Source organism: Chiloscyllium punctatum, chromosome 46 (assembly GCF_047496795.1).
Source record: "Chiloscyllium punctatum isolate Juve2018m chromosome 46, sChiPun1.3, whole genome shotgun sequence".
In the NCBI taxonomy this organism is placed as follows: Eukaryota; Metazoa; Chordata; class Chondrichthyes; order Orectolobiformes; family Hemiscylliidae; genus Chiloscyllium; species Chiloscyllium punctatum.
The window spans coordinates 50,260,593-50,282,628 of record NC_092784.1 but is presented as its reverse complement, the minus strand read 5'-3'; the positions used below and the strand labels follow the sequence as shown (position 1 = coordinate 50,282,628).

At 40.3% G+C, this 22,036-nt stretch overlaps 1 protein-coding gene across 6 annotated transcripts in view; it reads left to right on the top strand.

Moving 5' to 3' along the window:
• LOC140468034 (dedicator of cytokinesis protein 7-like) overlaps window positions 1-22,036 on the top strand; it is a 171,426-nt gene that overhangs the window by 23,995 nt on the left and 125,395 nt on the right. For all 6 annotated transcript variants that reach the window (XM_072564199.1, XM_072564198.1, XM_072564197.1 and 3 more), the window contains exon 2: window positions 13,582-13,672. In XM_072564199.1, coding sequence (XP_072420300.1) covers window positions 13,582-13,672 — 91 coding nt within the window. The remainder of the gene's footprint in view (window positions 1-13,581; window positions 13,673-22,036) is intronic.

Below are 22,036 nucleotides of genomic sequence, written 5' to 3'. Positions count from 1 at the left end.
TAGCAGGAAACAGGCTGTGGTTTCCTGCCAGTAGTTTGATTGATAACAGTTGAGCAGAACACATTGTCTACGTTGTTACCTTGTTGATTTAAGTCCAGGTGTTTCCCAAGGTTAACCCATTCATTGCCAAGTTTGGAAGAATTGTTTTGAAAGAGCCTAATGAAGGTTCCCACCCAGTGTAGTGCTAAGTCATCCAAACAAGAAATTTCCGGGTTTGATCACTCAACAAGGCTGAGTTTAGCCTCAGTTGGATTTATTCATTCACAGTGCCCAGGAAAAGAAAATCAGCCTGGGTTACTTGATTGCTACTTAGAGCTCCTGTAATCTGGTGTGCACATGCCAGCATAGATATGATTTTACTCAATTGTCGAAACCTCAATGATTAAGTGGCCTTGTGACCCTTGTAGTCAGTTGAAAATGAATTGAGACAGTTTGACACAAGGAGGGTGTTTGATCAGTGAAATAAATGAGTTGAATAGAGTATGGCTATTTGTGACATTGGGCAAACTGGACAGACTACAGTGAGTGAATGCTTGAGAACTGATGCTGTTTAAATCCTTTAATCAGTGGCTGAAATGTTCAACTACAAGATTAAAAATAATTAATACCCTTTTTCTTGTTTATTAGTGTCAGGAAAAAAAAGGTTCTTTGCCTTTGTCCTTTCTGCCACCATGGGAGATAGCATTATATTTCCCTAAAACGCTTGCCCATCAATACACAATCTGAGGCATAGTGAATACTTACCTCAGAAATGTGCTCTCGATCTGTCTCTGCATTTTTCAGCTTTAATTCTGTGTGTGAAAAGGGATAGAAAATCTGTACAAAATACCAAAGTAAATTTGGAGAGGTAGTGAAGTGCAGTTTTCAATTTAAATACTGTATAAGTCATGAAAACTAGGGGAAAATGTGACAATCAAGCCAGTTAACAATTCATGTGGGGTTCATTGTCAGATTCTCATTTAATGCAGTTAAGCAAAATTTGAAAATTACTTTATTACTGTGGTACCAATTACTTAGCTGGCAGTAGTCATACATTATGGAAACAGATCCTTTGGCCCAACCAGTCTATGCTGACCATAATGTCAGACTAAACTAGTCCCACCTGTCTGCGCTTAGCCCATATCCCTCCAAACCTTTCCTATTCGTGAACTTTTCCAAATGTCTTTTAAATGTTGTAACTGTACCCGCATCCACCACTTTCTCTGGCAGTTCATTCCACACACGAACTACTATCTTGTTTTTTAAAAAAAATGGTTGCCCCTCATGTCCTTTTTAAAATCTTTTTCCTCTCGCCTTAAAAATATGCCCCCTAGTTTTGTACTCCCCCACTGTTCGGAACAGACCCTTGCTTATTCACCTTATCGATGCCTGTCATGATTTTATAAACCTCTCAACCCCCTATGCTCCAGTGAAAAAAACTCCCATCCTATCCAACCTATTTTGTTTTTATATCTCAAACCTTCCTTTTGCGGCAACATTCTGGTAAATCTTTTCTGAACCCTCTCTAATTTAATAATACCCTTCCTAGAACAGACATTAAAATTGTTGGGAGATTCTAGTGAGCAGAGCAGTTGTGATCTTGATTTTGTCAAAAGTAATGTTGAATCAATCGATGAGTACAGTCTGTAAGAGCCTCAGTGTGGTAACTGCTTTTACATTGCCACATATCCAATCAAAAGCAAAAAACTGGTGCACGCTAAATAATTACAAAAAGGGCTTTGTGACTCCCTGAAGAAAAATGTAAATTATACAGCCTTCAGTTCTGTTGTTCCAAAAATCAGATGTTGAGGCGTTTGTACATCATGTCCATAACAGAATGCCCTATAATGTCCCGTGAATAATTTGGGCACATCTCTCTATCCAATTTTACCTAAGAAAACAATATGGAACTTCGAAGTAAGTTCAAGCGTTCAGGAGGAAATTCTTTATTATTGGTTCACCACCCAAAGTAAATTCCAAAATTAAAAGCATAACAGGTGCAGAAAGATCAAATCAACAGACCCTAGTGGAATATTTATGTACATGGGGGAACTTAACAAAGCAATTAGGAGAGCAAAGAGGGGCAAGGTAAAACACTGACGAGCAAGATTAAGGAGAAATCTAAGAACTTCTACAAATCCATATCAAGGGAAAGGGAATAACCAGGGGAAGAGTAGGGACCAAGGGGAGAATATGTATGTGGTACTGGAGGACATTGGTGGTATGTTAAATGTGTACTTCACATGTGTTTTCACTCTGGCATTAAAGGATGTAGTACAGATTTCAGAAAGGTGGCCTGTGAGATTGTTGACCAGGTTTTTGAGGCAGGAGGATGCTTAAGAGTGGATGAATCCCCAGATCACGATTAATTGTATCCCAGGCTGCTATGGGAGATGTCGGAGGAAATCACAGGAATTCTTAATTCCTCTCTGGCCACAGGATAAGTGCCAGAGGACTGGAGACCAGTTAATGTTCCTTCTTTAAAGAAGTGTGGTCAAGACAAACCAGGGAATTGTAGACAAGTAAGTGGTAGGGGACCTGTTGGAGAAACTGCAGAAGCAGAGAATTAATCCCTATTTATAGAGGCCAAGTTTATTTGAGGATTGTCAGCATGGTTTTGTCTCTGGGACATGATAGCTAACAAATGTGGTTGAATTTTGAGGAGGTGACCAAATGTATAGATGAAGGTAGTACATTTGATGTAGTTTCTATCAATTTCACCAAGGCCTTTGACAAGGTCCCACATGGGAAACTGATAAAGGAGGTAAAAGAACATGCAATAACTTAGCAAGATGGAGCAAAAATTGACTTAAGGGCAGGCAACGCAGGGTGGGGAAGAAGGCTGTCTGTGTGACTGGAGATTTGTGACCAGGGTTTTAACCAAGAGATTAGTATTGGGTCTTGTATTTGTGACATACAGAAACGGTGTAGATCACAGAAAAGGCCCTTTGGTTCATCGAATCTGTACTGGCAAAACTGCTAAATCTACACTATCCTGCTTTCTTGCACTAGGCCTACATCTTTGAACGTTATAATATTTCAGATGCTCAACTATGTACTTTTTGAGGGATGAACGGACAAAGCAGCAAAGTTAAGGGAAATGGCACACTGACTTTCGTTCCTTCTCCTTCATAAAATGCCTAGTATCTGCAGAGAAAAAAATTGGACTGCTACTTGTGCCAAAAAATACTTGTGGGATTTCCAGTGCAGGCTTTGTTCTTCTCATCCAGTTTGATTTCTCATATGAAGTAATACACAAAGGGTTTATGATTGTTTCCTGGAAGGGCTGTTGTTGAGTTTTCAGTGATTCATTTTAGTGTTGGTAAGAAGCCATTAAATCTTTAGGGGTTTTGGGTCAAATTCCTGATTGGCTTGTCATGTGTTACAGATGGTCTTTTAACACAATAATGGTGCATCATTTGTTTTTCTCACAGTGAACGAGTGACTAGAAGCACAAAGAATTGTATGAGTAAGCATTATCCATTCCTTGGTTCTAGCCAAAGAATAAATCAATTCCTGTTGTTAACCTAAGACATGACTGAATGGATTTAAAGCTTGTCAGTGTGGCTGACTTTTCTGTGAACAAGTTTGACAGGTAGTGACATTCATACCTGATACATCACTGACTCAAGACACATCTTCCTGGAAAATCTTATCGTATATGAGTTTAGAAATTCACGATAATCTTGAACTTTGTGAATCAATAGTTCTTTGCTGGTTGCCTTGCTGTTATGTAATCAGTGAGGAACAGTCATGGTTCAACTGCACTGTCACCTCATGAATGGTATATGTAATTGTGTTGCACAGTCACCTGCCAGAGATGAAGCAATCCTGATAATCAGTGTTTATGTGATGGATAGATTTTATATGGCAATCTGAAAATGGCTAGAATGTTTCTTTTCACTCTTGTTAGCTTTAAGCCTAACAGCTGAAGAAAAACTTAAGGTGTGAGCTTGAGTGAAAGCAGTTTCATGAATTGTGTGATGCTCAGAATAAGTTTTGTTGTCTCCACACATTTAAAAAAAAAATCCTTGGACATGCCACTGGAGTGGTGAATACTTGAACTTCAGCAAATGAAGCTGGCTCTAAGAATGCATGATTGTTTGGATACGAGTTTTAAAACTCAAATTTAGGAACTTATTCATCAATTTATTGACATTTCTTACTGAAAAGAATCCCTGCCGTTGCATTTGCTTAGAATGAAGGTAAGCTTGGTTGTGCACAAAATGAGCAGTTGAGTTGCATCAGCTCCCTGTAAAGATGAGCAAACTATACGTTGTGACATTACAGTACTATCCTGCTTTCCACCATCCATTTCTGAGATTTGATGATGAGGTTCTGATTTCTTTCAAATAGAAATCTATGGACAAGTAATGTAAACCATTTTTTGAAGTCTTAACCTCTGCTAAACTAGTAGTAGTCTTGACTCAGGTCATGCATTCATGTCAGTAGAAGTTTAAACCTATATTCTTGCACTGACATTATAGTGCAGTACTGAAGTGCTGAACTCAGAGGTTCCATCATTTTGATATGTTATACTGAGACTCTGTCTACACACCCAGGCAGATGCAAAAGGTCCCATGACACAATTTTGAAAATGAGTTTGATGTTATTACCTGATGTCCTGAACGATAGTTATCCAACAGCCAGTTCTTTAAAAATGACTCCTCATTTAGCTGTTTGTGTGAACTTGCTGTACTTAAATTGACTGCTATGTTTCTTATTACAGTTGAGCTCACATTTCAAAAATACTTCATTGCTTGTAAACTGCTTTTGGATATCCTGAGGTTATGAAAGGTGCTAGATTAAAAGATCTTTTTCGGAAGATCCCATGGCATGAATTCCACACTCTTTTATCTGTATCCTCGTCAATATGCATGCCAAAATCAAATGATCTGGTCATTTTCTAAATTGCTGTTTTTGTGAGTTTGTTCTGCACAAATTGGCTGCTGTGATTCCTACATTATAACATTTACTACACACTAAAAGTAGTTAATTGTCTGTAAGACATTTTGGAACCTCCTAAGATTATGATTGATTTGCTACAAATGCAGGCTTTGTCGTCCTTGTAATTGCAACATATTTCTTCACTGAGGGTTGCTGGAGAGATCTGGAACCTACAGTATTTGCACAAAGTCATGTTAAAGCAGCTGCAGTATTGATACACCTCTTCCTGTCCTATGACTGTACAGTGTAAGGATGAGAATATTGGATTTTCATCACTATTGCTTTGGGAATTCTATTTATGTTCAATTTTTTTCTATTCAATTCAAAACAGCACAGGAATAGGCCCTTTGGCCCATCAAGCCTGTGCCAATTCCTAATCCTTATTTAGACTCACTACTTATTGTCCATATGGGGCTTCTATCCCTCTGTTCATGTAACTATCAAGATACGCCTTAAATGTGCCTGCTTCCACCGCCAGTGTGTTCCCACTGATCTCTGTGAGAAATTTTCTCCCTATACATTCCACCTTGAACCTGTGTCTGCATATAGTTGACCTTTCTACCCTTGGGAGAAAAGCCTCAGACCCTGTCTGTGCCTCTCAGAATTTTGTAGACCTCTATCAGGCAACCCCTCAGCCTCTGTCTTGCCAGTGAAAACAATCCAGCTTATCTAACCTCTCCTCAAAATTAAAACTCTCCACACCAGGTTACATCCTGGTAAACCTTCTCTGCACCCTCTCTAAAGCATCCATATTGTTCTGGTAGTATGGTGATCAGAGCTGCATGTAATGTTCCAAATGTGACCTAACTAAAGTTTCGTAAAGCTGTAACATAACTTCCCAACTTTTGTATTCGATACCCCAGCCCATGAATGCAAGTATGGTGTATGCCTTCCTGATCACCTTATCCACTGCGTTGCCACTTTCATAGATCTCTGGACCTGTATGTAACTGCTCCAAGGATTTTGCCATTTATTGTATAATTTGCACTTGAATTTGATCTTTAAAAACGCATTTGCTTGGATTAAACTCCAATTGCCACTTCTTTGCCCAAATCTCCAGTCCATCTATATCCCGCTGTATCCTTTGACAATCCTTCTCTCCATCTGGAGATGAGCACTCCTACTTCACATGGTAGTTCTTTTAGAATTGCTTGGAATCTTTTATTGGATTTTGTGGAATCATCCTGACGCTATCAAAGGGATAGTGAGTGACAGGCATTTCAGGACAGTAAATGAGTAGTTATTTAATTCAATAGTCTCTCCTTATGTTGTAGATGAGAAAAGTGTTGACTGGAGTATCATGGATCTGTAAATATCTCTATTGTTCTATCATTGTTATTGAGGTTTCTCAAGAGATCTTATTGTATAAGTGATCATATTACCAGTTATGGCATTATTAAAAAAAGTGGGGAAGAGGTGGGACAAAAGACAAATTCAAAACTGCTGTAGTGCCTTTTTAAATGATTCAGCTTTATTTAAATGTATAAAATTATTGCAATATCAGTGTTGACCCAAGACATGAAGAATAAGGGCCTGTGCTCTGACACTTGGGAAGAGTGCGAAAGAGTAGTTCATGTTTCTGGAGATGAACCCCAGGAAGAATTGGCCTCTTGAGAAAAAGGAAGAAATCTTGCAAGAATTGCGTAATAAAAAGTGTCTTGCATAGTTGTTTATTATATTCTTTGACCTCTTCAGATCTGATAATTCTCTGTAATATTTTTAATGCGAACTGTTCATGATGAGGGTTTAGGCAAAATTCTGTTTTTGGTTCAATCAAAACTGCCTGGTCGCAGAGTCCATCGTTACTAACAAAGTTATGTCAGTTAGTGCTCAAAATACAACGTAAATTATGTAGCAACTAATTACACATGATTCTGCAGATTAAAATGGCAGTTGTAAAAGCCCCGAGGCACTAAGATCAGGTGATCCTTTAAAATCTTTTTGACCTACCTCTAATTTGCATAATTGCAGATAAGTAGGATGAGGTGGAATAGTTGGAGTTGATAAATACTCAGTCGTTATTCAAAACTAGTGGTTTTCAAATAATGGAACTTGTCTCAAAAATGGGCCAGCTTTAGTGTGTTTTTTACAGCGTAAAACATTTATTTAGTAATTTGTTCTCTTCAAAGTGATATCAGCTATTTCCTGTTCAACTGGATTTAAGTTTCTGAACCTTCAGTGTCCTTTGTGTATCGTGTTCACACCGCTGTCTCACTTCAATGTCTCCTAAACCTCGAGAGTCACTTGTTTTATATTCTGCTGGTAAGTCAAACATTTGACAGTAAGGATCACAGCGAGGTTTGCTCGCTGAGCTGTAGGTTTGATATCCAGACGTTTCATTACCTGGCTAGGTAACATCATCAGTGGCGACCTCCAAGTGAAGCGAAGCTGTTGTCTCCAACTTTCGATTTATATCTTTCTCCTGGATGGGGTTCCTGGGGTTTGTGGTGATGTCATTTCCTGTTCATTTTCTGAGGGGTTGATAGATGGCACCTAGATCCAAGTGTTTGTTAATGGCGTCGTGGTTGGAGTGTCAGGCCTCTAGGAATTCTCTGGCATGTCTTTGCTTAGCCTGTCCCAGGATAGATGTGTTGTCCCAGTCGCAATGGTTTTTTTCATCCGTGTATAGGGCTATGAGGGAGAGAGGGTCGTGTCTTTTTGTGGCTAGCTGGTGTTCGTGTATCCTGGTTGCTAACTTTCTTCCTGTTTGTCCTATGTAGTGTTTGTGGCAGTCCTTGCATGGAATTTTGTAGATGACGTTGGTTTTGTCCATGGGTTGTACTGGGTCTTTTAAGTTTGTTAGTTTTTGTTTGAGTGTTGGTGGGTTTGTGTGCTACTAGGATTCAGAGGGGTCTTAGTAGTCTGGCTGTCATTTCTGAAACCAAACCAACCATTTCGACTGGGACAACACATCTATCCTGGGACAGGCTAAGCAAAGACATGCCAGAGAATTCCTAGAGGCCTGACACTCCAACCACGACGCCATTAACAAACACACAGATCGAGGTGCCATCTATCAACCCCTCAGAAAATGAACAGGAAATGACATCACCACAAACCCCAGGAACCCCATCCAGGAGAAAGATATAAATAGAAAGCAGGAGACAACAGCTTCACTTCACTTGGAGGCCGCCACTGATGATGTTACCTAGCCAGGTAATGAAACGTCTGGATATCAAATCTACATCTCAGAGCAAAACTACACCCTAAACCTCAACCTGAGCTACAAACCTTACAGTAAGGATCACGTTTCATATGGGACCAGTGTCATGATGGAGTCAGTTACCACTGTACTTGTTCATTTTCACCCCAGTTCTTCAACCTGAACAAGGGTATCCAGCTTTTATGTTGAGTGAGATTCTCTACTGTTCAGCACTTGCCATTCATCTTGGGTGAATCAAGGCAATGGCTGGGGAAAAATCTATTTCACTGTGGGGAATATCACAAACAAGTATTTTGTTCTTTTGGCCAAATATCTAAAGGTCATAAACTGTACATGAAGGCACAGAATACTGTAGCAATCCTCCCATCCCATCCACCTTCCAAACTCGGAGCCATTACTTGTGCCCTCGTCAAATCACCAGTTTAATCCTTTTAATTTTCCCCACTTGTACAGTTCAACAATTGAACATCTGAGAACAAGAAAAATTCAGTAGGTCAGGCAGTATCTTTGGAGACAATCTGTTAATTAACAATTCAAGTTGATGACCTTTTGTTAGATGTATTGATACATCACTGAAAATAAATGCTGAATGGAGCACTTTGCTGAATGACTTTGAGAACAAAGGTCTTAAAATCAATATTGGTCACTTTATGGAAGTGATGAGGCCAGTGGGCTGTGATACTGTGGTCACGAGCTCCTGTGAAATGCTTTGACCATATTGGGCATGCCCTCAGAGTTGCCATGAAATATAAATTTGCCTTGCTTGTTGAGCTCCTTTAGGAATGAGAAGAAAAGCTTTATCCATTATATAAGCTAAGGTAAAGTCACAAAGTCATAGAGATGTACAGCATGGAAACAGACCCTTCAGTCCAACCCGTCCATGCCGACCAGATATCCCAACCCAATCTAGTCCCACCTGCCAGCACCCAGCCCTTATCGCTCCAAACCCTTCCTATTCATATACCCATCCAAATGCCTTTTAAATGTTGCAATTGTACCAACCTCCACCACTCCCTCTGGCAGCTCATTCCATACACGTAACACCCTCTGTGTGAGAAAGTTGCCCCTTAGGTCTCTTTTATATCTTTCCCCTCTCACCCTGAACCTATGCCCTCTAGTTGTGGACTCCCCCACCCCAGGGAAAAGACTTTGTCTATTTATCCTATCCATGCCCCTCATAATTTTGTAAACATCTGTAAGGTCACCCCTCAGCCTCTGATGCTCCAGGGAAAATAGCCCCAGCCTGTTCAGCCTCTCCCTATAGCTTAATCCTCTATCCCTGGCAACATCCTTGTAAATCTTTTCTGAACGGTTTCAAGTTTCACAACATCTTTCCGATAGGAAGGAGACCAGAATTGCATGCAGTATTCCAACGGTGGCCTAACCAATGTCCTGTACAGCCACAACATGACCTCCCAACTCCTGTACTCAATATTCTGACCAATAAAAGAAAGCATACCAAACTCCTCCTTCATTGTCCTATCTACCTGCGACTCCACTTTGAAGGAGCTACGCACCTGCACTCCAAGGTCTTTGTTCAGCAACACTCCCTCGGACCTTACCATTAAGTGTATAAGTCCTGCTAAGATTTGCTTTCCCAAAATGCAGCACCTTGCATTTATCTGAATTAAACTCCATCTGCCACTTCTCAGCCCATTGGCCTGTCTGATCAAGATCTTGTTGTCATCTGAGGTAATCTTCACTGTCCATTACACCTCCAATTTTGGTGTCATCTGCAAATTTAGTGACTGTACCTCTTATGCTCGCATGCAAATCATTTATGTAAGTGTCAAAAAGTAGTGGACCCAGCACCGATCCTTGTGGCACTCCACTGGTCACAGGCCTCCAGTCTGAAAAACAGCCCTCCACTTTTGAGCCAGTTCTGTATCCAAATGGCTAGTTCTCCCAGTATTCCGTGCGATCTAACCTTGCTAACAAGTCCCCCATGGAGAATCTTGTCGAACGCCTTACTGAAGTCCATATAGATCACATCTACCACTCTAACCTCATCAATCCTCTTTGTTACTTCTTCAAAAATGGTTAGGTTATTACACAGCTACTATTGAAAATTACTCAGTAAAATATGAAAATTAAAGAATAAAACAAAGAACTGCACGTGCTGGAAATCTGAAAGAAAAACAGAGCTGAGCAAGCTCGGCAGGCCTGGCAGCATTTGTGGAGAAAAAACAGAAATTTTCTCTGCACAGATACAATGCCAGACTGGCTGAGTTTCTCCAGCTATTTATATTTTTGAAAAAGTAGTAATTATTAGCTGAATTGCACATACAAATATTAAAAATAAGTTCAGTTAAAGATGCTTAAAGAGCATGAGAGACAGGAACAGGAGGAGGTTATTTGGCCACTCAAAACTGCTCATTCAGTAGGATACATTCAGATCAGATTTCTCTGTTTTGAGGTGAAGGAGCTGAAAATTTGAACTCAGAATTCATCTGTGTGGTTGTCTTTGTCTTTGTAGCCGTTTAGTTAGTTGTTTCTCCCAAACATAGACTAAGTAGAAAAGATTCTGGATGGGAGTGAAGGTCCTTTTTTTATTTTGCTTTTACAGCACTATAAGTTGTATCGCTTTGTAGCCTCGTTGAATACAGCAGTCCTTTCCTTAATTTGTCTTTTGTACCTCCCTGCTGTGAACTCTGAACTCCGAGAGAGTTAGTGAGTTTGCAATTCTGAAAAGAGAGCCATCTAAAGTCTGAGTAAAACCAAAGCAAAAAGCTGCTCTTTAAATTTCAATTAATCCATTGTTCCACGAGGCGAAGAAGATAATTATGTTGGAATTCCCTCTGGTGTCCTTACACTCTCCTGTTCTCTCAGAAGTTTTGAATTCTTACACATTTTAGGAGGATCCATTGTGTTGTCCAAAGATTCATCAAATTCTAAATGTCTCCCTTTGTGATTGAAGCTGCGATAACAACACAGATTCACAACTTACTTGGATAATATAGGTTTTGATTTGCCAACTTTCAAAACTTAATTCACAGGATAGATTATGTTTTTTCAGATTGTAGATTTTAAAGTGAAAATATTATTTCCAAGAGTTTCATTTCCTCAAATCAGAACTGCACAGTCATGACCGATAAGGTGGAGGTGATAGTGTTGGAGTGGGGTGGACAAAGTTGGAAGTCACGACATTAGGTTATAGTCCAAAAGGTACATTTGAAATTACAAGATTTTGGAGCACTTGGTGAAGCCACTACAGTTGACAAAGGATCAGCGCTCCAAAAACTTGTGATTTCAAAGAAACCTGTTGGATTAAACCTGGTGTTGTGTGACTTCTGACTTTGATCACAGTTGAGACAATTTCATTGGATAGAAATTTCTATTATAGAGTAGTGTAAGTAGTTTGTGCTAGCTGTTTCTTTGTGGAAGCTGTCCTGGTGGACTTTGAACTAATTGGACTGTTTATTTATATTCTGAATCCCTGGCTTAGCTTCAATATTTGAGTGGGTTTGGAAACCATGATTCTGCACATTTGAGCTCCTCGTATTGATTATCAGCCTCCAAGGCCTCCTTACTGGGCTACAGATTTGCCACAAGCAAGCAACTAGGACTTGTACACAACACTTGGAATGAGCCTTCTCAACTGATTCTGCACAGTTAGTGTATTTTCATTAGCCAGTTAGTGATTGTAGCTAATGATTGGCTCTTGTTCCTGTGATGGTCCCATGTGGCCTGACAGGCGAGGCTGAGCTATTCTCTCTGGCAGCCTGGTATATAAAAGATGGGAACATGCCTTCAACCTTTGAACATGAGACTGATGCCAAATCCCTGTTCATTGTGAGTATTTTATTGTCACCTTTGTTCTTCAAATTGAAAATGTCCATCTTTTTTGATCTTGGTAGTTCTTTAAGTAAAGATCCAACCCATTAATTGAAACTAGAGCTGTTTTGCAGATGTGGAGTGGGCAAGCTACAACCTCAGAAAAGTGGAAGTATTCAAAACACTGGCTGGTATGTTCTAAGGGCCTCTGTTATCAGGGTGGCCTTCCACTACATGTAACACTGAGTGCGATGACGCTTGTGGGGTATTTTCATAACATTTAAAGTACTGTTGTGGAAAATAGCTTTCCTCTCCCGATTGCTGATGCCTGTTGAAAGCATGAGGCTTGATTTTCTGTGAAGATAGGCTGAAATTTAGCTGTGGTTTTTATAAAATGCTGGCACTCTAAGGCTTAAATGTGAAAGAATAGCTACCTGGTTATAATACTGCAGGCTGCTGGCACCCGTGTATTGTCCAACAAATTTGAGAAGGAAACATGGGGAAAAAATATATAATTTGGCAGCATGCTGACACAAATGGGAAACTGTTTCAAGTACAGAGTTGGACTCTTCACAAACATGAGTTCATGGAATGCCCTGCCAGTAGCAGGGTGGACTCTCCCTCTTTATGGGCATTTAAACGGGTATTGGATAGGCATATGGAGGGTAGTGGGCTAGTGTAGGTTAGGTGGGCTTGGATCGGTGCAACATCGAGGGCCAAAGGGCCTGTACTGCGCTGTATTTTTCAATGTTCTATGTATAGAAGATTCCAAAGACATTGTGGCCGTGTCTGACACTGGATTGGAACTGAACTGGCTACTTTGAGGTGATACCACAGTGCTGCCCTTAGATCTGGACCAGATCCTGGCAAGTTAGCAAGTAACTGAAAGGGAGACACAACACAGTACAGATTAGGAATCTCAAGGAAGTATTTGGCATTGAGTTTTGCTTCGGAGCTAAACCTGGCTCTCATTTTCATAGTGTTTCCTGATTCCAATGAATTTAATGAATGAATAATTAGCAAGTATGCATTTTATTAGCTATTCGTAGAACTGGGTCAAGCCCTGGTTAATTGATTCTTCCATTTGAAGTAATGGTTAAATATTTAATGCAATGGCTGGGCAAGATGCAGATCCAGAGCCAAATAGACTGGTAACCACTGAGTGGCATTCTTGGTGCTCTTTTCATCATTATTTTTACTGTAAATTATTACCTTAACCCTGCGTAACATTGATTTGGATATGATCTTAATATTTAAATCGGAGATTGATTACTTGTCTTTTTGCCTGTGTTGAGATTTGTTGCACTTGATACGTTACCACAGCACAGATCAGGCCATTTGGACCACTGGCTCTACGCCAGTGCTTATGGTCCTCCTAAAGTTGTTTCAGTCAGAGTCTTGGAAAGAGAAAGGTGAAGAGTTGTTGTGTTGCACTTTCTCATTACAACATGATATTCAGATTAGAGGAAGATGTTCAATGCCCTATTCCTCAAGACGGGGCTGCTATAGATGTTTTTAAGCAGTGAAAACGCATAAAATAGCAAAACAGAGTGAGAGCTTCACAAAAAGCTATACTGGTTGCTGTGAATTTATGTCAGAACTTTTAATTTTCATCCTGGAGAGCTCTGACCTTGTTGGCTCTCACCATTCTGAAGTTGCAGTTGGCAGATTCTCATTGTTATGAAATTCACTGAAGCAAATTGTTGTTTTCTTTGCAGGACTGTGGCAGCTGAAGTCAGAAAGCAAGTGTCCAGCCAATATAGCAGCTCACCGCAGCTATCCAAGAAACGCAGTGGTTCCCATCAGTTGGTGAGTGTACAGCTGTTACAACATAACCTGATGATAAAAGAGTGTCCCAGATTGTTGTTAGGCAGAAAGAGAAAAATGTTAGAGTCAGCTGTGCCAGTAAGAAAGTGCAACAACAAACGCAGGCCTCCCCAATTGGCTAGCAACAACCACACATTCAGAACTTAGAGTCATAGAGATGTCCAGCATGGAAACAGGCCCTTCGGTCCAACCTGTCCATGCCGACCAGATATCCCAACCCAATCTACTTCCACTTGCCAGCACCTGGCCCATATCCCTCCAAACCCTTCCTATTCATATACCCATCCAAATGCCTCTTAAATGTTGCAATTGTACCAGCCTCCACCACATCTTCTGGCAGCTCATTCCATACACGTACCACCCTCTGCGTGAAAAAATTGCCCCTTAGGTCTTTTTTTTTAATCTTTTCCCCCTCACCCTAAACCTATGCCCTCTAGTTCTGGACTCCCCGACCCCAGGGAAAAGACTTTGCCTATTTATCCTATCCATGGCCCTCATAATTTTGTAAACCTCTATAAGGTCACCCCAGAGCCTCTGACGCTCCGGGAAAACAGCCCCAGCCTGTTCAGCCTCTCCCTGGAGCTCAGATCCTCCAAACTTGGCAACATCCTTGTAAATGTTTTCTGAACCCTTTCAAGTTTCACAACATCTTTCCAATAAGAAGGAGACCAGACTTGCATGCAATATTCCAACAGTGGCCTAACTAATGTCCTGTATAGCCACAATGTGACCTTCCAACTCCTGTACCCGATACGCTGACCAATAAAGGAAAGCATACCAAACGCCGCCTTCACTATCCTATCTACCTGCGACTCCAATTTGAAGGAGCTATGAACCTGCACTCCAAGGTCTCTTTGTTCAGCAACACTCCCTAAGACCCTACCATTAAGTGTACAAGTCCTGCTATGATTTGCTTTCCCAAAATGCAGCACCTCTCATTTATCTGAATTAAACGCCATCTGCCACTTCTCAGCTCATTGGCCCATCTGGTCCAGATCTTGTTATAATCTGAGGTAACCCTCTTCGCTGTCTACTACACCTCCAATTTTGGTGTCATCTGCAAACTTACTAACTGTACCTCTTATGCTTGCATCCAAATCAATTTATGTAGATGACAAAAAGTAGAGGGCCCAGCACCGATCCTTGTGGCACTCCACTGGTCACAGGCCTCCAGTCTGAAAAACAACCCTCCACCACCACCCTCTGTCTTCTACCTTTGAGCCAGTTCGGTATCCAAATGGCTAATTCTCCCTGTAATCCATGAGATCTAACCTTGCTAATCAGTCTCCCATGGAGACCCTTTTCGAAAGCCTTACTGAAGTCCACATAGATCACATCTACTGCTCTGCCCTCCTCAATCATCTTTGTTACTTCTTCAAAAAACTCAATCAAGTTTGTGAGACATGACTTTCCATGCACAAAGCCATGTTGACTATCCCGAATCAGTCCTTGCCTTTCCAAATACATGTACATCCTGTCCCTCATGATTCCCTCCAACAGCTTGCCCACCATTGAGGTCAGGCTCACCGGTCTATAGTTCCCTGGCTTGTCTTTACCACCCTTCTTAAACAGTGGCACCACGTTTGCCAACCTCTGGTCTTCCGGCACCTTACCAGTGACTATCGATGATACAAATATCTCAGCAAGAGGCCCAGCAATCACTTCTCTAGCTTCCCACAGAGTTCTCGGGTACACCTGATCAGGTTCTGGGGATTTATCCACCTTTAAACGTTTCAAGACATCCAGCACTTCCTCCTCTGTAATCTGGACGTTTTGCAAGAAGTCACCATCTATTTCCCTACAGTCTATATCTTCCATATCTTTTTCCACAGCAAATACTAATGCAAAATATTCATTTAGTATCTCCCCCATTTTCTGTGGCTCCACATAAAGGCCGCCTTGCTGATCTTTGAGGGGCCCTATTCTCTCCCTAGTTTCCCTTTTGTCCTGAATATATTTGTAAAAGCCCTTTGGATTCTCCTTAATTCTATTTGCCAAAGCTACCTCATGTCCCCTTTTTGCCTTCTTGATTTCCCTCTTAAGTATACTCCTACAGCCTTTATACTCTTCTAAGGATTCACTCGATCTATCCTGTCTGTACCTGACACATGCTTCCTTCTTTTTCTGAACCAAACCCTCAATTTCATTAATCATCCAGCATTCCCTGTACCTACTAGCCTTCCCTTTCACCCTGACAGGAATATACTTTCTCTGGATTCTTGTTATCTCATTTCTGAAGGCTTCCCATTTTCCAACCGACCCTTTACCTGCAAACATCTGCCTCCAATCAGCTTTCGAAAGTTCTTGCTTAATACCGTTAAAATTGGCCTTTCTCCAATTTAGAACTTCAACTTTTAGATCTGGTCTATCCTTTTCCATCTCTTGACATAAGATTTGTTCTGAAGAAAATAACCTATACTTTGGCAGCCCTTTCATATGTGTATGTCAAGACCATATATTTTTTATTTCCTTTACTTTTGGATGTGGACTAAAATAAAGCATGATACTGCTTCAAACCAAGGAGACTGTAAAGAGATGGCTACAGTCTTAAATAGCATGTTTGCTGAAGCACACTCCATTGTGTGCAGTGTTGCCTTTCCCTGGACCAGTGAGTGCAAAAGCAGACAATCCCGAATTGATAGGTAAAGACAATAAGGTATAGGAGCAAAAGTAAGCCATTCAGCCCATCGGGCCTGCTCTGCCACTCAGTAAGATCATGGCTAAAATGATAATCCTCAGCCCCATTTTATTGTTTTTCTTCCCTTTCTTCCCTTTCTTCCCTTACTGCTTAAACATGTGTATGTCTTGGCGTTGAATGTTAATAACAATCCAACTTGACAGTAAAGACTTCCACAGATTCACTACCTTCTGAAAGAAGACATTCTCCCTCATTTATATCTTCAATTGTTGGGCCCTTGTCCATTGGTCCTAGACTTTACCACAGGGGAAAGCAGCCTCTCCACATCTCCCCTGTCAAGCCCCATTACATGTATAAGTATCATCACCTCTCATTCTTGTAAACTCAAATGAGTACAGGCCCAATCTACTTAATCTCTCCTCATAAGGAAATTGCTGTATACCTAGTGAACCTCTTGAACTGCCGCCAATACTAGTGTATCTTTCCTTGAATAAGGAGACCAAAATTGTTCACAGTATTCTGGGTGTCATCTCATGAGTACCTTGTGTAGTTTTAGCATCCTTTCCTATTTTCATATCCATTCCCTTTGAAATAAAGGCCAACATTCCATTTGCCTTCTCTACTATCACTGAAGTTTTATGTTACCTTGTGTGATTCATATGCAAGGATCCCAAATCCTTCAGTTATAGAGTCATAGAGTCATAAAACACACAAATAGACCCTTTGGTGAACATAATCCCAAACTAAACTAGTCCCAGCTGCCTACTCCTGGGACTAACCTTTCCAGCCAACCACATCCAACCAAACCTTTCCGACTTATGTATCAATCTAAATGTCTTTTAAATGTTGTAATTGTACCCACATCCACCACTTCCTCAGGAAGTTTATTCCACACCAAAAACATCCTCTGTGTAAAAAATATTGCCTTATGTCTTCTTTAAATCTCTCCCCTCACCTTAAAAATGCATCCCCCAATCTTGAAATTCCCCATCTTAGGGCAAAGACAACTACCATCAACTCTATCTGTACTTCTCGTTATTTTATAAACTTTTATCAGGTCTCTCCTCAACCTCCAACTCTCCAGTGAAAAATGTCCCAGCCTTTCTTTATATTTCAAACATTCCATACACGGCAACATTCTGGTAAATCTCTTTTGAACACTCTCCAGCTTAACAATATCCTTCCTGTAACTGGGCGACCAGAGACACAGTACTCCAGAAGAGGCCTACCAATGTCCTATACATGCTTAACATAACATCCCATAACATCGGACTGACCGTTGAAGGCAAGGTTCCAATTCCTATATTCAAAGGACTGAGCAGTGAAGGCAAGTATGCTAAATGCCTTTTTAACCAACCTGTCTCTATGTGATGCAAACTTTAAAGAATTATGTACCTGCACCCTTCGGTCCCTCTGTTCTACAACACAACCCAAGGCCCTACCATTAATTGTATATGTCCTACCATTGTTTGCTGTACCAAAGTGCAATACCTCACATTTATCCAGATTGAACTTCATCTGTCATTTTTTCTGCCCATTTATCCATTTGATCAAGATTCCTTTGTAATCTTAGATAACCTGGTTCACTGTCTACTGTGCCATAAATTTTGATGTCATCAGCAAACTTATTAACCATGCCTTTTATATTTTCATTCAAATCATTTATATAAATGACAAACAACAGAGGAGCCAGAACTAGTCCCTGTGGAACACCATTGGCCACAGGCCTCTAGTCCAAAAAGCAATCCTCCACCATTACCCTTTGTCTCCTGCCATTAAGCCAATTATGTATCCAATTGGCAAGCTCACCCTGAATCCCATTTGACTTAACTTTGCTAATTGGCAAGGTTCCACCTGGTAGACTAAAGGCTTTACTAAAATCCAAATAACCAACATCTACTGCTCTGCCGTCATCAACCTCTTTGATAACTTCCTCAAAAAGCTCAATCAGGTTTGTGAGACACGATTTTCCTTGTACAACACCATGCTGACTATCCATAATCAATTTTTGCCCCTCTCTAAATGTCCTTAAATCCTATCTTTTATAACCGCCTCCAACAACTTAACCACAACCGAAGTCAGATTCACAGGTCTGTAGTTCCCCGGTTTCTCTTTAGAGCCATTCTTAAACAAAGTTACAATATTAGCCACCCTCCAGTGATCAGACATCTCACCGTAGTTAGAGATGATGCAAATATTTCTGCAAGGGGTCTCGTAATTTCTTCCCTTACCTCCCACAACATTCTGGGATACATTAGATCAGGTCCCAGAGATTTAACCACCTTTATTATCTCTAAGACCTCCTGAACTTTGTCTTCTGTGATGTGAATTATTTTTGAAACATCAAAGTTTATTTCACTGCATTCTCTCGACTCCATTTCTTTCTCTCCACAGTAAATACTGACGCAAAGTATTTATTTAGTATCTCTGCCATCTCCTGGGGTTCAACACAAAGATGACGTCCTTGATCTTTGAGGTCCTACCCTCTCTCTAGTTACCCACTTGCTCTTAATGTATTTGTTTTGCAATGTTCTGCAGTTTTTCTCCTTTTAACTAATGTTTAGCTCTTCTATTCTTGTTATCAAAGTGCGTAACTTCATAATTTGAACTGAGGAGGCTGATTACTTGTTGACACCATATAGATTAGCTCTTGCCAAGTTGGCATTGCTTTACTGGCTCCTCACAAGCTGAGAAGAGAAAACATCAAAAATAAAATCTCTGTGAGTCTCTGCCTTGAATGGAGATAAAAGAAAGTCTCCAGTAACCTTCAGCTGCCTTCTACTTACCTTTGTCTGCAAATCTGTTGAAGGAAGAATAAAACACCTTCGAAGACAATGAAAGGATGAATTTTAAACCATTAAATGAAGGAGAGCATCTTTGTGTAGACAACCTTATGTCAACAGCAAAGAACAAAAAGAAATGGGAAGAAACCCTTAATAGCATCAACATACTGAGGGATCTCTGCATATAGGTCCACAGTTCCCTGAAAGTGGCAACACAGGTGGATCAAGTGATCATGAAGACAGATGGCATGCTTGCCTTCTTCAAAATGGGCCATAGAATATAAAAATTAGTAAGTCATGTTGCAACTATATAAAAAATTAATTCAGCTACATTTGGAATATTGCAAATAGTCTGGTTGCCACACTATCAGAAGGTTGTTGAAGCTTTGGAAACAGCACAGAAATGGTTTAACAGGATGTTGTCTGGTTTGGAGGGTATTAGCTATGAAGAGAGATTGGACAAACTTGGTTTGTTTTACTTAAACATTGAAGGATGAGGGGTGACCTGATTGAAGTTTCCAAAATTGAGAGACATGGATAGAATCAGGAGTCAGTGTCTTTTTTCTGAGGATAGAGAATGTCAATTATTAGGGCACATGGGTTTAAGTTAAAAGTTGGTAAACTTAAAGATGGGAGAAGCAGGTCTTTTACACAGAGGATGTTAAGTGCCTGGCATGTGCTGCCGATGGAGGTGGTAGAGGCAGTGTTGAAGAAGCACTTTGATAGATATATGAAATTTCAGAGGATAGAGCGTCTGTGTAGAGGCAAAAGATTTTTAGTTTAGAAAGGCACGGTTCTTGGTGGGCCAAAGGGCCTGTTCCTGTGTTGTACTGTTCTTTGTTCTTTAAACTCAAAGAAACAACTCATCAAATCCTGTGGTCCAGACTGGTGCTAGTGAACTGTGTTTCCCTGAAATGATTTTCTTTTTTATATTTTGTTTGTTTTTGAATGTGAGAGGGAAAATTTAAGAATGGATAGAGTTTTAAGTTATAAAGTTATGAGTTAGCAATTCACATTTCTTAATTGCCATTGGTTAAATTCCATTTGTTCATATTAAGCAGTTATTTTCTTATTAAGTACAAAAATTGAATTACTATTTTCTTTTATCGTGAGTTTGCCCAATTTAGCACGCTGCACGTTCATATTTGTTTACGTTGTCATGACACACTGAGGAAGGGCATTGGAAATTAAGCCTAACTATTACTGAAGTTCTCACAAGTGTAAAAAGATTTAATCAAGCTATCCCAAAGTCTCCAGTTTACCTGACTGGCAAACTCAGGATAAAAGGAAATACTAATCCAATTTTTGTACTTAACAAGAAAGTAACAGTTTAATGTGAATGAATGGAATTTGACCAGTGCGAATTAAGAAATGTGAATTGTTAACTCATAACTTTATAACTTAAACTCTACCCATTCTTAGATTTTCCCTCTCAGGTTCAAAAACAGAGAGGATATAGAAAAGGAAAAATAGTTCAGGGAAACACAGTTCAGTAGCACCAGTCTGGACCACAGGATTCGATGCGTTGTTGCTTTCGGTTTAAAGATGCAGAGGTAGCTAGAATTAATTTTGTGAAGGTGAAAGATATATTAACTACAAGTAAACTCTTGGTTGAATCAAGGAATAAAGCTTATAAGAGATACCAGTTCTATCCACCTTGTTGTATGCCTTGGAAACCTGGAGGATAAGTAAACATTTGAGAAATGGAGGCTGAGGTGTACGTTAAAATTCCATATATAGACCAAAAGACAAGTGAACAAGTGTTTGAAGAATGAAAAAAATCTTGGGAAAAAGGAAGTGGCATCCCGAAAATAACTTGAATTTGATTAAAGCTGAGAAGCTACAGCAAATTCTTCTTGAGGGCAAAGTGAAGACAGCAGAAAGATGGGTCTGCCTAGGTATAGTTGGGTAACAGATGTCACAACAGTTGCTGACAAATGTATAGTGGATATATGAGACTGGTGCAAGATGGACATGCATGGCAAACCATGATAGCAGATTTCCTGTCAAGCGTAGCTATAAACAGCAGCTGCAGACGTTTGAGTTAGATTTAATGCCAGAGCTATTGGTCAAGGTCAGTGTCTAACCTATTATGTTCTCCAAGGCCCCTACTGTATTATTGTCCTCACCGCTCAGCTTGTTTTAGAACATAGAACAGTGCAGCCCCTTTGGCTCTTGATGTTGTGCCATCCTTATATCCTACTCTAAGATCAAACTAACCTACATACCCTTCATTTTACTGTCATCCATGTGTCTATTCAAGAGTCGCTAATGCATCTGACTTTACTACCACCGTTGGTAATGCATTTCAAGCACCCACCATTCTGTGTAAAGAACCAACTTCTGACATCTCCCCTCAACCTTCCTCCAATCACCTTAAAATTATGCCCCCTTGTGACAGCCATTTCTGTCTTGGGGAAAAAGTCTCCAACTATCTACTCTATCCATGCCTCTCATCATCTTGTACACCTCTACTAAGTCACTTCTTGCCCTTCTTTATTGCAGTGAGAAAAGCCCTAGTTCCCTCAACCTACCTTCATAAGACATGCCCTCCAGCATCCTGGTAAATTTCCTCTGCACCCTCTCAAAAGCTTCCAAATTCTTCCTATAATGAGACGACAGAACTGAACACATTATTCCAAGTGTGGTCTAAACAGGGCTCTATAGAGTTGCAGTATAACCTTGCTGTTCTTAAACTCAATCCGCCTGCTATTGGAAGCCAATGCCCCATATGCCGACTTAACAACCCTATCAATTTGGGTGGCAATTTTGATGGATCTATTGACATGGACCTCAAGATCCCTCTGTTCCTCCACACTGCCAAGAATCCTACCGTTAGCCCTGTAGTCTGCATTCAAACTCGATCTTCCAAGATGAATCACTTCAGACTTTTCCAGGTTGAACTATCTACCACTCCACCAATCT